Source organism: Astatotilapia calliptera, chromosome 20, assembly GCF_964374335.1.
Source record: "Astatotilapia calliptera chromosome 20, fAstCal68.1, whole genome shotgun sequence".
NCBI lineage: Eukaryota > Metazoa > Chordata > Actinopteri > Cichliformes > Cichlidae > Astatotilapia > Astatotilapia calliptera.
The window spans coordinates 30,754,153-30,766,231 of record NC_137441.1 but is presented as its reverse complement, the minus strand read 5'-3'; the positions used below and the strand labels follow the sequence as shown (position 1 = coordinate 30,766,231).

Genomic DNA, 12,079 nt, shown 5'->3' with positions numbered 1-12,079 from the left:
TGACATGTGGTCTTTGGGGCTGATAGCTGTGGAACTTGGTACAGGGGTGCCACTCTACCCTGGAAATGGAGAATATGATGTTTTGAAATTCATCATAGAGACTCAAGGACAGCCACTAGATCATGTTCTGGACTCTGGCGTGTACACTGAAGACTATTTCATTGAAGACAACTACAACCAACAGCGCTGGACATTTAAGACTGACCAACAATTTCAGTGCGAGACAGGATATGAGTCCCTAGAGACTCGATACATAAAACTTACGCGTCTTGATGACCTCGAACAAGTAATGGTGTTTAGACGAGGACCTGAAAATGGCCAACGTTTATTTGTCAGCTTAATTAAAGGGATGTTGGCCTTGGATGCACACCAGCGGATAACACCCTCGGAGGTTCTCCGGCATCCCTTTTTCAACCCTGGCCTCTCTAAGAGGTTCCCTTGTATTGACATTGAAAGACCATACAGAATCAATCTACAGCATGGCCTCCTCCACCTTGGACAAAAGTGACAAAAACACAAACTGGGGTTGGAAAAGGGTATTAACAGCACTGGAAAAATTCATTAAGCTGCTCCAATAATGATCACTTTGGCTTTTTTCTTTTTTTAAAATTTTCACTCCCCCCACCCCAACCAGTCGCGGCAGATGGCTGTCCCTTCCTGAGCCTGGTTCTGTCGAAGGTTTCTTCCTCTTAGAGGGGAGTTTTTCCTTCCCACTGTTGCTAAATGCTTGCTCATAGGGAATCGTCTGATTGTTGGGGTGGCCAAAACTCTAGGGGAACTAGCAATTCTTGTGAAAATTAAAAAAAAAAAAAAAGCCTACCAATATTCAAAGCGGAGCAGCAGACACCTTACCATCACATCAGTCCTTCAATCAGACCAAAAACACCATGTTAACAGAAATAAATTCAATACAAATTGGAAATAAATTGCCTAATAATTGTTGTTTTTGATTGTTTAAAAATATTAGGGCTGCCACGATTAATCGACTAGTCACGATTACGTCGACTATTAAAATCGTCGACGACTAATTTAATAGTCGACGCGTCGTTTGAAGCTTTGTAAGATCCCAAAAGACGCAGGAATAAGTAGTAGGATTTAAGAGTGTAATAACGCACTGAAACAGAAGATGGCAGCACTGCATGTACAAGGATGCCAGCTGCCGTTAAACCCCGAAGAAGAAGAAGCTGTGTCCCAGAATTCATAGCGCAGCCCAGGTTGTCACTACCCGATCCGTACCGGAAACCCGATCGGTACCCCGCATGCGTGAAAGGTTTCTACTTCCGGTCGTAGCGTTTTACGATAGTTATGGGTCAGAGTATCTGTTAAAATGTTAAGAATAACAAGTATATCTTAAAATGTTTGCAATAATGAAGCATTTCAGTACAATGTAGACAAAAACGAAAAATAAAAAGAAAGTTACGGATCAGGACTCCCCGATCCTTACTGCGCATGTGTAAAGTCTGACCGTACAAATCGGGTCTACCCGATCCGTACCGCGCATGTGCAGATGTTTTCTTCTTCTTCTGTTCGTTTAATGGCAGTTTACTCCCCAGTGTACGAGGATACCGCCACCTGCTGACCAAGCGAATAAACCCTATTATAAACTGAATTATCGTCATTACAAACGTGTGTTAAATCTGATTTAGCGATAGTCGAGTGTGTTTATGCTTGTCTGTGAGGAGAGGATTGTTGGAATAGTGATGATGATGTGCGCTATCACTGTCAATTGTCAGTAAACACTTAATCTGGCTGATGAATCTACACGTGAGATATTACAAAGTCTGCATTATTAACTCTGTAATTAGGCGCCATTCTTCTTATTTTACGGCGCTGTTGCTCAATCGGGGGACGCTCTCTGTTGAGGAGAAAAGCATGAATTTCTTTGTATACGGATTATCCATTGTTTAAATGTCCCGGGCAGTCGAAAAGGAGGCAGAGCTGTTGAGAAATGCTAGGAGCTAACTGGGCGCTAACCGTACCATTCAAATATATTGAATGTCGCAATGTTGGCAAAGAGAGGAAGTGACGTAAGATTTGCGCATGCGGGGTACCGATCGGGTTTCCGGTACGGATCGGGTAGTGACACAGCTCAGTTTCCAACAATGGCGGCAGCTAGTTAGTTTTAATATTACTCTTATTATTCTTTTTGGGTCACAAAATAAAGTTTAACATATTTTCAGGCGAGAATGTAGCTGTGTAAACTTCAAATATCTGCTCAGTTTATCAAGACACCACATACTTTCAAAAGCGCTCCGACGTTTTCGGAGACGTCTGTTACCCACTAGCACGATAGCTAGCTGGGGGAAAGGCTCACTAGAGCCCGTGAGAACACCGGACTCCTGGCATATCGTTTTCAAACCCACCGCCGTCTTTCGCTACTCAGGTTAAACATGATATATAAGTCACTTAGATAACTTGTTATGTTTTTGTTTGGCTTTTTTTAGTATTTTATTTGTTCCTGAGTGAATCGGTTTGGCTGAGATTAAAGTTAAAGTTTTTACACAGCTGAATAAACATCAAGCAAACAACTGATCATCAGAAGTGTGAGATGCTCGAGAATTTACTCCGGTGTCCTGTTATATTTTAGATAGCAAGGAGTTTATTAAACTTCAGCGAAACAATCTGCAAATTTCATTAAAATTTAATAAACTATCATTTTGTCTTTATTTTTAGTTAGCACATACCTTAAACACTTAGGTTTAAGACTGTTCTTTGTAGGCAGGCACCAATCACTACCCACTGTCAAGGGTACAACCGTAGACGACACAGCCCCACTGACGAGCTGAAGCAGCCTTTAAGTTGCTTTTTAAGGTCAGTATCGTCTGACTGTTTGCATGTAAAAGTGACCATTACTAGAAAAGTGGTTGATTTTGACACGTGTCTACAGACTCACAAAAGCTGAGTCTGAACTAGCAGGAGGAACAGCTTGCTTACTTAGTTTGGATTTACGAATTGCAGAATAGGAAGATTTTTGGCTCCATGAACCACGGGCACAAATCTGCTCTGTCAAATTTCTACACTCTGCGCTAACGGATCTCGCTTGACTTTGGGGATGATTTTTCAAGTTCAGGCAGTGACAGCTTTGGAACAAGGGCCTGCATAAATGGTAAAAGGCATTATGACAGCTGAGAGAAATGGCACCTAGCAGTGGCAGGCACCTTTTTTTCCCCCCTCCAATATATATGGGGTGTCAGTGGAGGAAGACCAGTGCAGCGGTGCAGTGAGTGCTTTAATGTGCAAAATTGCAACTGCCTGTGCAAGAAAGGACATTGCACGTGATACAAGCCAACTAGTATCACTTGGCTCTTCTTACAGGAGTATAACATCACTAAAAGGACAGCTTCACCTTCTGAAGAGACAGGCAAAAATAAAAACCCTCATTATGGAACAAGAATCCAATAGGTGTTGTTTTGTAAGTACTACACAGACACTATTTTAGCATAAGATGCAGCAGCATTTAAAACACTAAGCTGTGTCACATTTAATTAGAAATAAGAGCATTTTGGTGTTGATCTCACAGCTCACATGGGTGCTTATGTTGGTGGGGGTGGTAGGGGACAACGTCCCTCCAGCATGACTCATACATCTTCCAGTTCCTTTAATCTAAGTTTAAGGCATCAATCAGGACTTCATAGTAAAATTCACACTTTCTGTTCAAATGAAAACCTTTTAGGCAGTCCCAGTCTGACAACCTCAGTGTGTGTGTAATTTCTCACCTTTCCTGCTCTTCCTTCCTGTCCTTTACCCGATATCTTTCCTTTTTTTTTCACCATGAGCTATTTCACTTGATTTGTGTCTTTTACTGATTCACCTCTGTGCTCTCCCCTTGGTCTCTTACTCACTCGCCTTAATTCTCTCTCGAAGCAGAAAAAAGACCCTGTTTTCTTTTCTCCTTCCTGAACAGCCTGTTCCAGGCTCTGAGACAGTGCAGAGGGGATCGTTCTTGGTACTTGATCCCCATGATCAAAACCACAGATTTTCCATTGTGCTCAGCCAAGGCTCCATTACTTTTAATAATACTACATTCCCTCTCTGGGGAATGTTACAGCCTGATAGGAATAGATTAAATCATGGCAGCAGCGGAGTTTCTAACAGTGCTTTCTGAGTGAGGATTATCTGATACTCAATGTAAACTTTTTTTTAATATTTGTTTGTGCTTAGCACACTGAATTGAACATCGTTACTGCGAGGACCTCTCTTCTCAATCAAAATAAAGATCTGGAAAATCCAGCTGTGAGACAAAAAGCTTCTGCACAGTTGACAGACTCCATTGTGAGTCCACATAAACAACTCCCTGTTAAACTAAACTAACCTTCATTTTCTTGTAGCATCATGTTTTTAAAAAAAAAAGTAAGAGATGCCTTCATATCAAACCAGTCTTGTGCTTTATTGTTAAGGGTTTTTGTGTGGTATTTTTAAGTATATTGTTTTCTGTGTTAGATTTAAACATATTTTCTTCATATAAATATATTAATGACAATTACGCTATTACAAAAAAAAAGCATGATCGTTTTTTTTTTTATGTTGCTGAGCTGAATTTAAAGCTAAAACAATCCATTTTAGATGTGTTTGTATGTTCTCTGAGGATGTGCAGTTCTGTGACCTACCAGGACAGGAACTATCATGGTTACAACATTTTAAGCATCAAACCCACAATGCTGCGCTCTCAGCTCTCTCCCTGCTCATGTGTGTTGAACAGGAGGGATTTGTGTATGTCGTGTTCATGTGAATGTGCGCCAGAGTGCAACACAAGTAGCATTGCATATATATATATGCGAGTCCCATGAGTGACTGAGCACAAGCACATTATATGAATGTACAGAGCGCACGTGTGTATGTGTGTGTGCATGTGTGTGTGTGCGTGTATGTGCACATTCTATAAAGTGGCGAGTGTTTGTGTGTGTGTGAGAGAGTGTGGCATTTCATTATGTATGTGTATTCTCACATCTGCAAATCTGCACGTGCTGTAGTGTGTGTAGGTCTGACTGTGAGTGTGCATGTGTATGTTAGTACGCATGCGCAATCCCCCCAGCAGGGACAATCATCACGGCTCGTGCCCACAGTAGGCAGCCTTACCCTGAGGGTCTGTGACTGAGGCCTGCCTGACGAGATGCTGCCTGACTGACTGTGGAACCTGGATGATTGCCTCCTCCACATACACACGCGCGCACACACACACACACACACACATACATATTAAATAAATGCAAAGATCCTTGCACAAAGAGTGCAAGATACAAGGAGCATGCACATTAACATCTGCACAGAGCTAAAAAAGCATGCACGGCTGCACAAATGCACACCCTGTGATGTACACCAGAAAATACACAAAGTGCATAATCTGGTCTACAACTGGTAAAATCCTTTGTTCTGTATTCCTGTTTTAAGCAATCCATCAATCTTCTGCCTTGGAAAAGAGCTGGTCGGGAATATGTAAAACCTGCCAGTCCTGTCTCGGTATGTGTTCTCTTTTAGCAAGAAGGAAACTGTGCTCATTCAGTGTGGGTGTGAGAACACGTAGGTGTGTGATTTCTTTTTCTGTGTCTACATATGAGGCTCTGCATGCATGCAGGTCATCCCTGCACAACCCCGTGTGTGTATGGGCGTGGGTCAGTGTGTTGGGTACGTGCATGCGTTGTGACGGAGAATGTGTGCAGGTACATCCACTTGGCATCCGTGTCTGACTGGGCCACATTGTGTGAGCCATGATGCTAAGCCAACATGACAGAAGCAAATAATGTCTGCTCCCGTTATCTTCTCTTCCCTCTCTGCCCTGCAGGAACCTTTTAAAGAGCCAAACACAGACGAAAACCCACATGCATGTATGAAGTGCGCATGGAACATCCAAATATGCATTCAAAAAATTAGGCACAAAAGTGCACATCTAACAAGAATACAAACTAAAAACATGTGCTCGGCCACAGCTGAGCATACTGTATTCTACTGAGATTTGGACAAAAATAGATCCATTAAATGCATAACCATTGGCTTTTCGCAGCTGCGCCAACTCAAATGCACAGCCATAGTTACAGTATACAAACAAATATGGCCCACTTCCTGTAAATATGACCTACTACACCACCAAGCTGCTGCTCCTTCTCGGGCTCTCCTTTAAATGTTTAATGAAGTCTTTCACATTGCCAGCTCACTTTACTATATGCAGGTTTCGATCGCTTCAAATGATTAATATCTGTAGCAGTTTTGTACTTTTGTTTTCTTCTCTTCTAAATAACATGACTCCTAGCTACTTAACTGATCTCCTTGATCCATACAACCCAAAGAGAGCATTAAGATCCTCCAGCCAACTGCTCCAAATGCAACCAAGGTCTCGTTTAAAAACCAGAGGTGACCGTGCATTTTCCATCGCTGCCCCTAGACTCTGGAATTACCTCCCAGTCGAAATCCGTACTTTGGAATCAATTCAATCGTTCAAATCTCGTTTAAAAACACACTTGTTTAACTTAGCTTTTGAAACAAATTAGTTTGACTTTCATTCGGCCTGCACTACACCATGTAAATGCAATTTTAAGTATAATTGTACTATTTGTTCTTTGTTCTGCCCGCACTGCGGTTTTATTGTGAAGCACTTTGATGTACACTAGTCTTTTAAATGTGCTATATAAATAAACTTTGACTTGACTTTGTTTTGGGGGGGTATTTGTGACTAACATAAGTTGCTGTTAAGTGTGAACCAGGAAAACAGTGTACTTTTTACTGTACATAAAATTTAGCATACAATATAAACTAATTCTATTACTGTGCTTGGCCCACACAGCCTCTAGAGACCTCAGTAGCAAAGTTTGATGTCCCAGAGGAACTCACCTCCATGCCTGCTCCCACCCCGGGCTACAACTCCTCTTATTTACACTACACCCACATTGCCCTGACACTAAACCTACACTCAAACCCTCAGAACGAATCCTTTTTCTTTGTTTATGCGAGTATAGTAATAGATTTTTCACTCTCAAGAGAACAGAAAATTTAGAAATTAATAATGATTGAAAGTACCAGAAGATGCATTGTGTCATTTTCTATAACTGTGGACTACTGCTTTAAAACCTATTACATATTGCAATGCAAATTAGGATTTCTTAGCATGTTTTATAAGACAAACTTGATGTGACTAAATAGTGAATATAGGAATGGAAGCTAGATTCCATTTTATTGAAAATGTCTCCCCTGTTAGAAATGTTTGAACCAAACTGAACAATGCTTCGAGTCCATGTGCTTGCTTCCTGATCTCCCCCTCATTAGGGGTCCTTCCTAACGGGCCATTCACTGTAGAGGGCTGTCCATTCCGGTGCCTGCACGTATGTATGCTGCTCTCCACCTGTCACCTCATATCTGTGCCTCCGCCTCCGTCAACCTGCTTTCAGCCCAGCAACCAGCCAACCAACCAGTATAAGCCTGTTGCTAGGGCAACGGCTGTCTAGGGGATACTTCTTTTGTTTCCCACACCTCCTTTTCCTCATCCTTCTTTCTATCTCTTCGCTACTCTTGCTATTTTTCCTCTTAAATTCTCTTTGCTATCTTTTTCCCCATCGATATGTCTGTCTGCTGCTCTCCATCTGCCTCTCTTTCCATTTCCTCCCGTCTTTAGTTTCACCAGCTGAAAGATGGACACCACCACTGCACAACTATTAAAATTTGCTTTTCTTTCATACTTAAAAACTGCACCTGGTGTAAACTGCCAAAACTCACAGATAACCCCCTAATTACATACTTTACAGTGCCTTAAGACATTAAATTTGTAGAGACATTTATCACAGGCAGACTTCTGTCCCCGTGCCATTTAAAGGTTCAGATACAGCAACCCAAAGTGGTCTCTGCATCTTTACCTGAGGTACTCTGAGAATTGTGGGAGCCTGTGTGTTCAAGTTAACCTGCACACATATAAATAAAGTGTATTACGTGTATTACAGAATTAGAAACATCATCAGTTGCCAAATACTCTAGAAATCAGCATCCCTCTTACATTCTGTTCCCCCATCACAGCACGTAATGCAGTCCCTTGTGAAAGCGTTTCATTATTCATGCTGCCACAAGCAGTACCACTTACTATGTGCTGCCCTCTTGTGGTTAAACAGCGGAATGTCACAATGAAGTCATTTTTCATTGATCGATAAGTAATCCAATTTTCCAGAAGTGACAAAATATTTCCATAGGAAGTCTTTCCCATTTAAGAAATAACGCGTGAAACACAGAGATAAATTCCGATTCATAAATATTTCTGCCTGACAGTGAGACAAAGAGATAAAGACAAAACTAATGTTTGACTTGCACAAATAACCAGACAAAAAGTTTCACCTATGCACTTTTTACACCATAACGCTTACTGCTAAACTTTCACACACACGTTTGCTTTTTTTTATGTCACATGTTAATTTTTTGAATAAGAGAGCTCTTTGAGAACTGATTAAGATATTTCCAAGCAAAAGCTCCAAATAGTTACTTGTTCCAACTAATAACACAAGATTATTAGTTGCAGCCCCAATTTTTACAGTACATGCTGAACATGCAGATATTTGTATATCTGTGTTTGTCAACTTTATCTTTCTGTAGTCAACTTCCTGTTTCAATGTTTACCATACCATTGGTTCTCTGAAATGATGAGAATGAGGCTAAAGGTGAACAACGATGCACAGATAAAGTAGTGCGACTCAAACAAAATCATCCAGGAAGCAGAAATCCTACATCAATGTGCATGCTGATGTGCAGTTAACCACTGCTGGTTAGATTCCACTGGACACATAAATCCCCTTTGGGTTTGTTTAGGACATAAAAATCAGTCAATTAAAAATTGCAGATCTTTCTGTCACGGTCCCCGTGTCTCTCTGGTTGGCCCACGCTGGCTACAGGTTTTGTTGTTGTTAGTTTTAGTTTTTTGTCTCTCCTCCTCCTCTCTGCCTGGGTGGAGCTCATTACGGGCTCTCACTCTTGGCCCACGCACCCCTGTGGATGGTGTCCACCTGCGGCTGATCTGGCTGATTTCCCCAGCTGCTATTTAAGGCAGTGGCACAGAGCAGCTCACCGCTGGAACGTTGAACCACCTGAGTTCGTGCTCGCGGCATATTCAAAGAAGAATCGCTTACACGTGTTTTATGTTGTGGAACTAACCTTGACCTTCTGTCTGTAGATTCTGGACCGAATCACCGGACCTGTCCAAGTGGGGCAGTGTGTGGAGTGTTGGAGCGAGTGCGGCTGAAGAGGAGTGCGTGTGTGCGGAGGAGCGGTGGCGGTGACTGAGTGGAAGAGGAAGCGTGTGTGTGGATCCCCCCCCCCTCTCTCTCCCTGGAGCCCTGGACCCCCTCCCAACTCACTGTACATATATTTTGCACTAAGGTGATCCCTATTGTAAATAAATCCCCTTTTTGTTTCCTTGAAAGAACTGTCTGCGCGTGGGTCCGTTCAGTAGCCATGACACTTTCCGCTGTGGTTACCCCTTGTGGCAAGGGAGCAGTCAAAAGTAGCTTGCTTAATGTTAAATTTATCTTATAACAAACAGTTTTTCTGTAAACTAAGCAGGATTAAAATCGTTTGTGTGAATTAAATTCCCTTTCATCATTAACTGAAAAATGCTATAAAACGGTTCCCAAACAGGTTTAATGTGTGTGTGTGTACCATGTTTACATATCTTTGTAGGGAACAAAAATTGTAATGTTACTATACTTGTGGGGACCAACAGTCTTTATGGGGACAAAATGCCCACCTCCACAAGTTTGAAGGCATTTTTGAGACTCAAAATGTGGTTTTAGTGACAGGGTTACATTTAGGTTAGGGTTAGGTTTAGGCTAAGGGTTAGGGTTAGGCATTCATTTTTGAATATCACAGCAATTCACCTGTGAGGATATTCTCAGCCATGACTTTGACCTGGACCTCCAGCGAGTGCTTGGAGGTGTGCGTGATCTCAGCAGTGACGTGGGTGACCTCGCCTATGAACACGGGGGACAGGAACTCTGTCTTCTCCACCCGAACCAGAGCTGCCAAGCAGCGGTCCTATACAAGACAAACAGCAGACTCAAAACTTATACACACATAGTCACATAATCACAACATCTGACTGCAATGGCAGGAATCTGGAAATTGCTCTGCTGGAAGATCAGAGGGAAAATCTGGTTTAAAATCCTGAGTCACTGAGGTTGATTCCCCCAGTTACATGACTGTACACTGAGTGATAAAAATAATACCACTGAGCAAGGTTGTATAGTCCAAATGAGGTTAATGATGTGTACAACTGCAGATGTCACTGTCTGTGAGGCACTGTCGCCTCGCAGCAAGAAGGTCCTAGATTCAAATCCAGGCTGGGATTGTGTGTTCTCCCCTTTGTCTGCATGGGTTCACTCTGGGTGCTCTGGCTTCCTCCCACAAAGACATACACAGGGTTTCGATTAATTTGAGATTTTAAACTGGTTTTAGGTGTGAATGTGAATGATTGTCTGTCTCTTTGTGTCAGCCCTGTGATTGGCAGGCTATATCCTAGCCCAGTACAATGAATAAGTGGAAGAATTGGATGGATGGATGGAAACTTCACTAATTTGATAAATATGTTTTTAATGCTAGTATAACTGCAAGTTAGACAGAAATAACTCCCTTTTGAGATTTTGTATTTCCTTTATTGTGTTTATAATTAATTTTTCACATTTTTTTAAACTTTTTTTAAAATTTGAGTTGTAAAAGTAATGGTTATCATTTCTTAGTTTCTTGCATTAATTTCTGTCAATTCACACTTATAGTACAGAAGTTTTCAACACTGTTATTCACAACATATTTTAGTCTCTTTATTCAGGTGCTAAAAAATAGAAACATTTAGTACTGCAGTGCATTATATAAATAACACCTCTCTGCTACAAAAAAATGAACATTAGAGGAACTTATGGAGAACTTCCTTGACTTCATTTATCCAACAGTACGATAGCACAGTCCAGAAAGACAGTGGCTGTTGTCTCTTACCCCGTTCTGTGTGTTGCAGTGCCGCGTGCCGACAATGCATCCGGCTTCCTCTATCATCTTGAGGATGTTGCCACCGTGGACGTTGCCCGCAACGTTGGCATCGTCTGGCCGCATAATCCTGCAATAATTAATGAATGCATTACTACGATTCAATTCAATTGTATTTACACAGCGCCAAATCCCAACAACAGTCGCCTCAAGGCTCTTTATATGACCCATGACTTTCGGTCTGATTCACATTCAAATTTGTGTCATTATCTTTTTATTACATATCACCAACTGTATTATAAGCTTCCCGAATAGTGTTATCAAGCACAGCATCATTATCGCAGACGGTGCATGAAGTGGCTCCACTTCTTCAGTGTATGGATAAACGAGTCGTACCAGTTATACCTGGTGTAATCACTTTACGCACTGTTAATCCAAAATGTACAAATGTCTAACCACAATAATGCAGTGCGCCACTGCACTGACTAATTCTGTGACACACACGGTTAAGATTTAGACTGTGTGTGTATGTGCGTGTGTGTGTGTGTGTGTGTGTGTGTGTATAGAACAAAAAGGAAGACAATACGCAGCTTGGCAGCATTAGTAAGCCTTTGTGTAATAGAAAGGTGATCAATAACTTCCCATAAAACTTGACAATTCTCAGTTTTCTATTTACTAGAATTCACAAAACTCCTCACCATATGTAGGAAATGACTAGGAACCAACACAAAATGATCAAAACAGACTGTGTGTGTGGGTGTGTGTGCATCAGTAACCAAGTACCTGCTAAGATGATTTTTGGTACACTTCCAAGCTCCAGTCTTCTCACCCTCCCTGACATCTTTGCTTACTTGCTTACTTTGACTATGTTGCTGTTTCTCCACCACTGCAGTCGTCTTATCCACTTCATCTGAAGCCTGACTTTGCTGAGCCCTAGAGCAATCCATCTCTAAACACGGACTGGCTCTCAGTCTTCGTCTCTCACCTACTTCCTCTGTGTATGAGCTCTAAGAACCCAGCTTTCAAGATTTTGAGATCTGACGTTGATGGTCTGAGTGATGTCATGGAGTATTACCGCTCAAACCACATTAACTAGTCAAACTGGATCTCAGCAGACCCGCTGATACAAAGACAGACAGGA

General features: G+C 41.7%; 1 protein-coding gene across 7 annotated transcripts in view; it reads right to left on the bottom strand.

Moving 5' to 3' along the window:
* acot7 (acyl-CoA thioesterase 7) overlaps positions 1 to 12,079 on the bottom strand; it is a 58,039-nt gene that overhangs the window by 41,828 nt on the left and 4,132 nt on the right. For 5 of the 7 annotated variants that reach the window (XM_026153138.2, XM_026153137.2, XM_080295659.1 and 2 more), the window contains exons 2-3: positions 10,951 to 11,068; positions 9,840 to 9,996 (exon numbers count right to left, since the gene is read on the bottom strand). In XM_026153138.2, coding sequence (XP_026008923.2) covers positions 9,840 to 9,996; positions 10,951 to 11,068 — 275 coding nt within the window. Of the gene's footprint in view, positions 1 to 9,839; positions 9,997 to 10,950; positions 11,069 to 11,721; positions 11,951 to 12,079 lie in introns of those variants that run through there. The other 2 variants (XM_026153135.2, XM_026153134.2) reach the window with 2 other exon arrangements.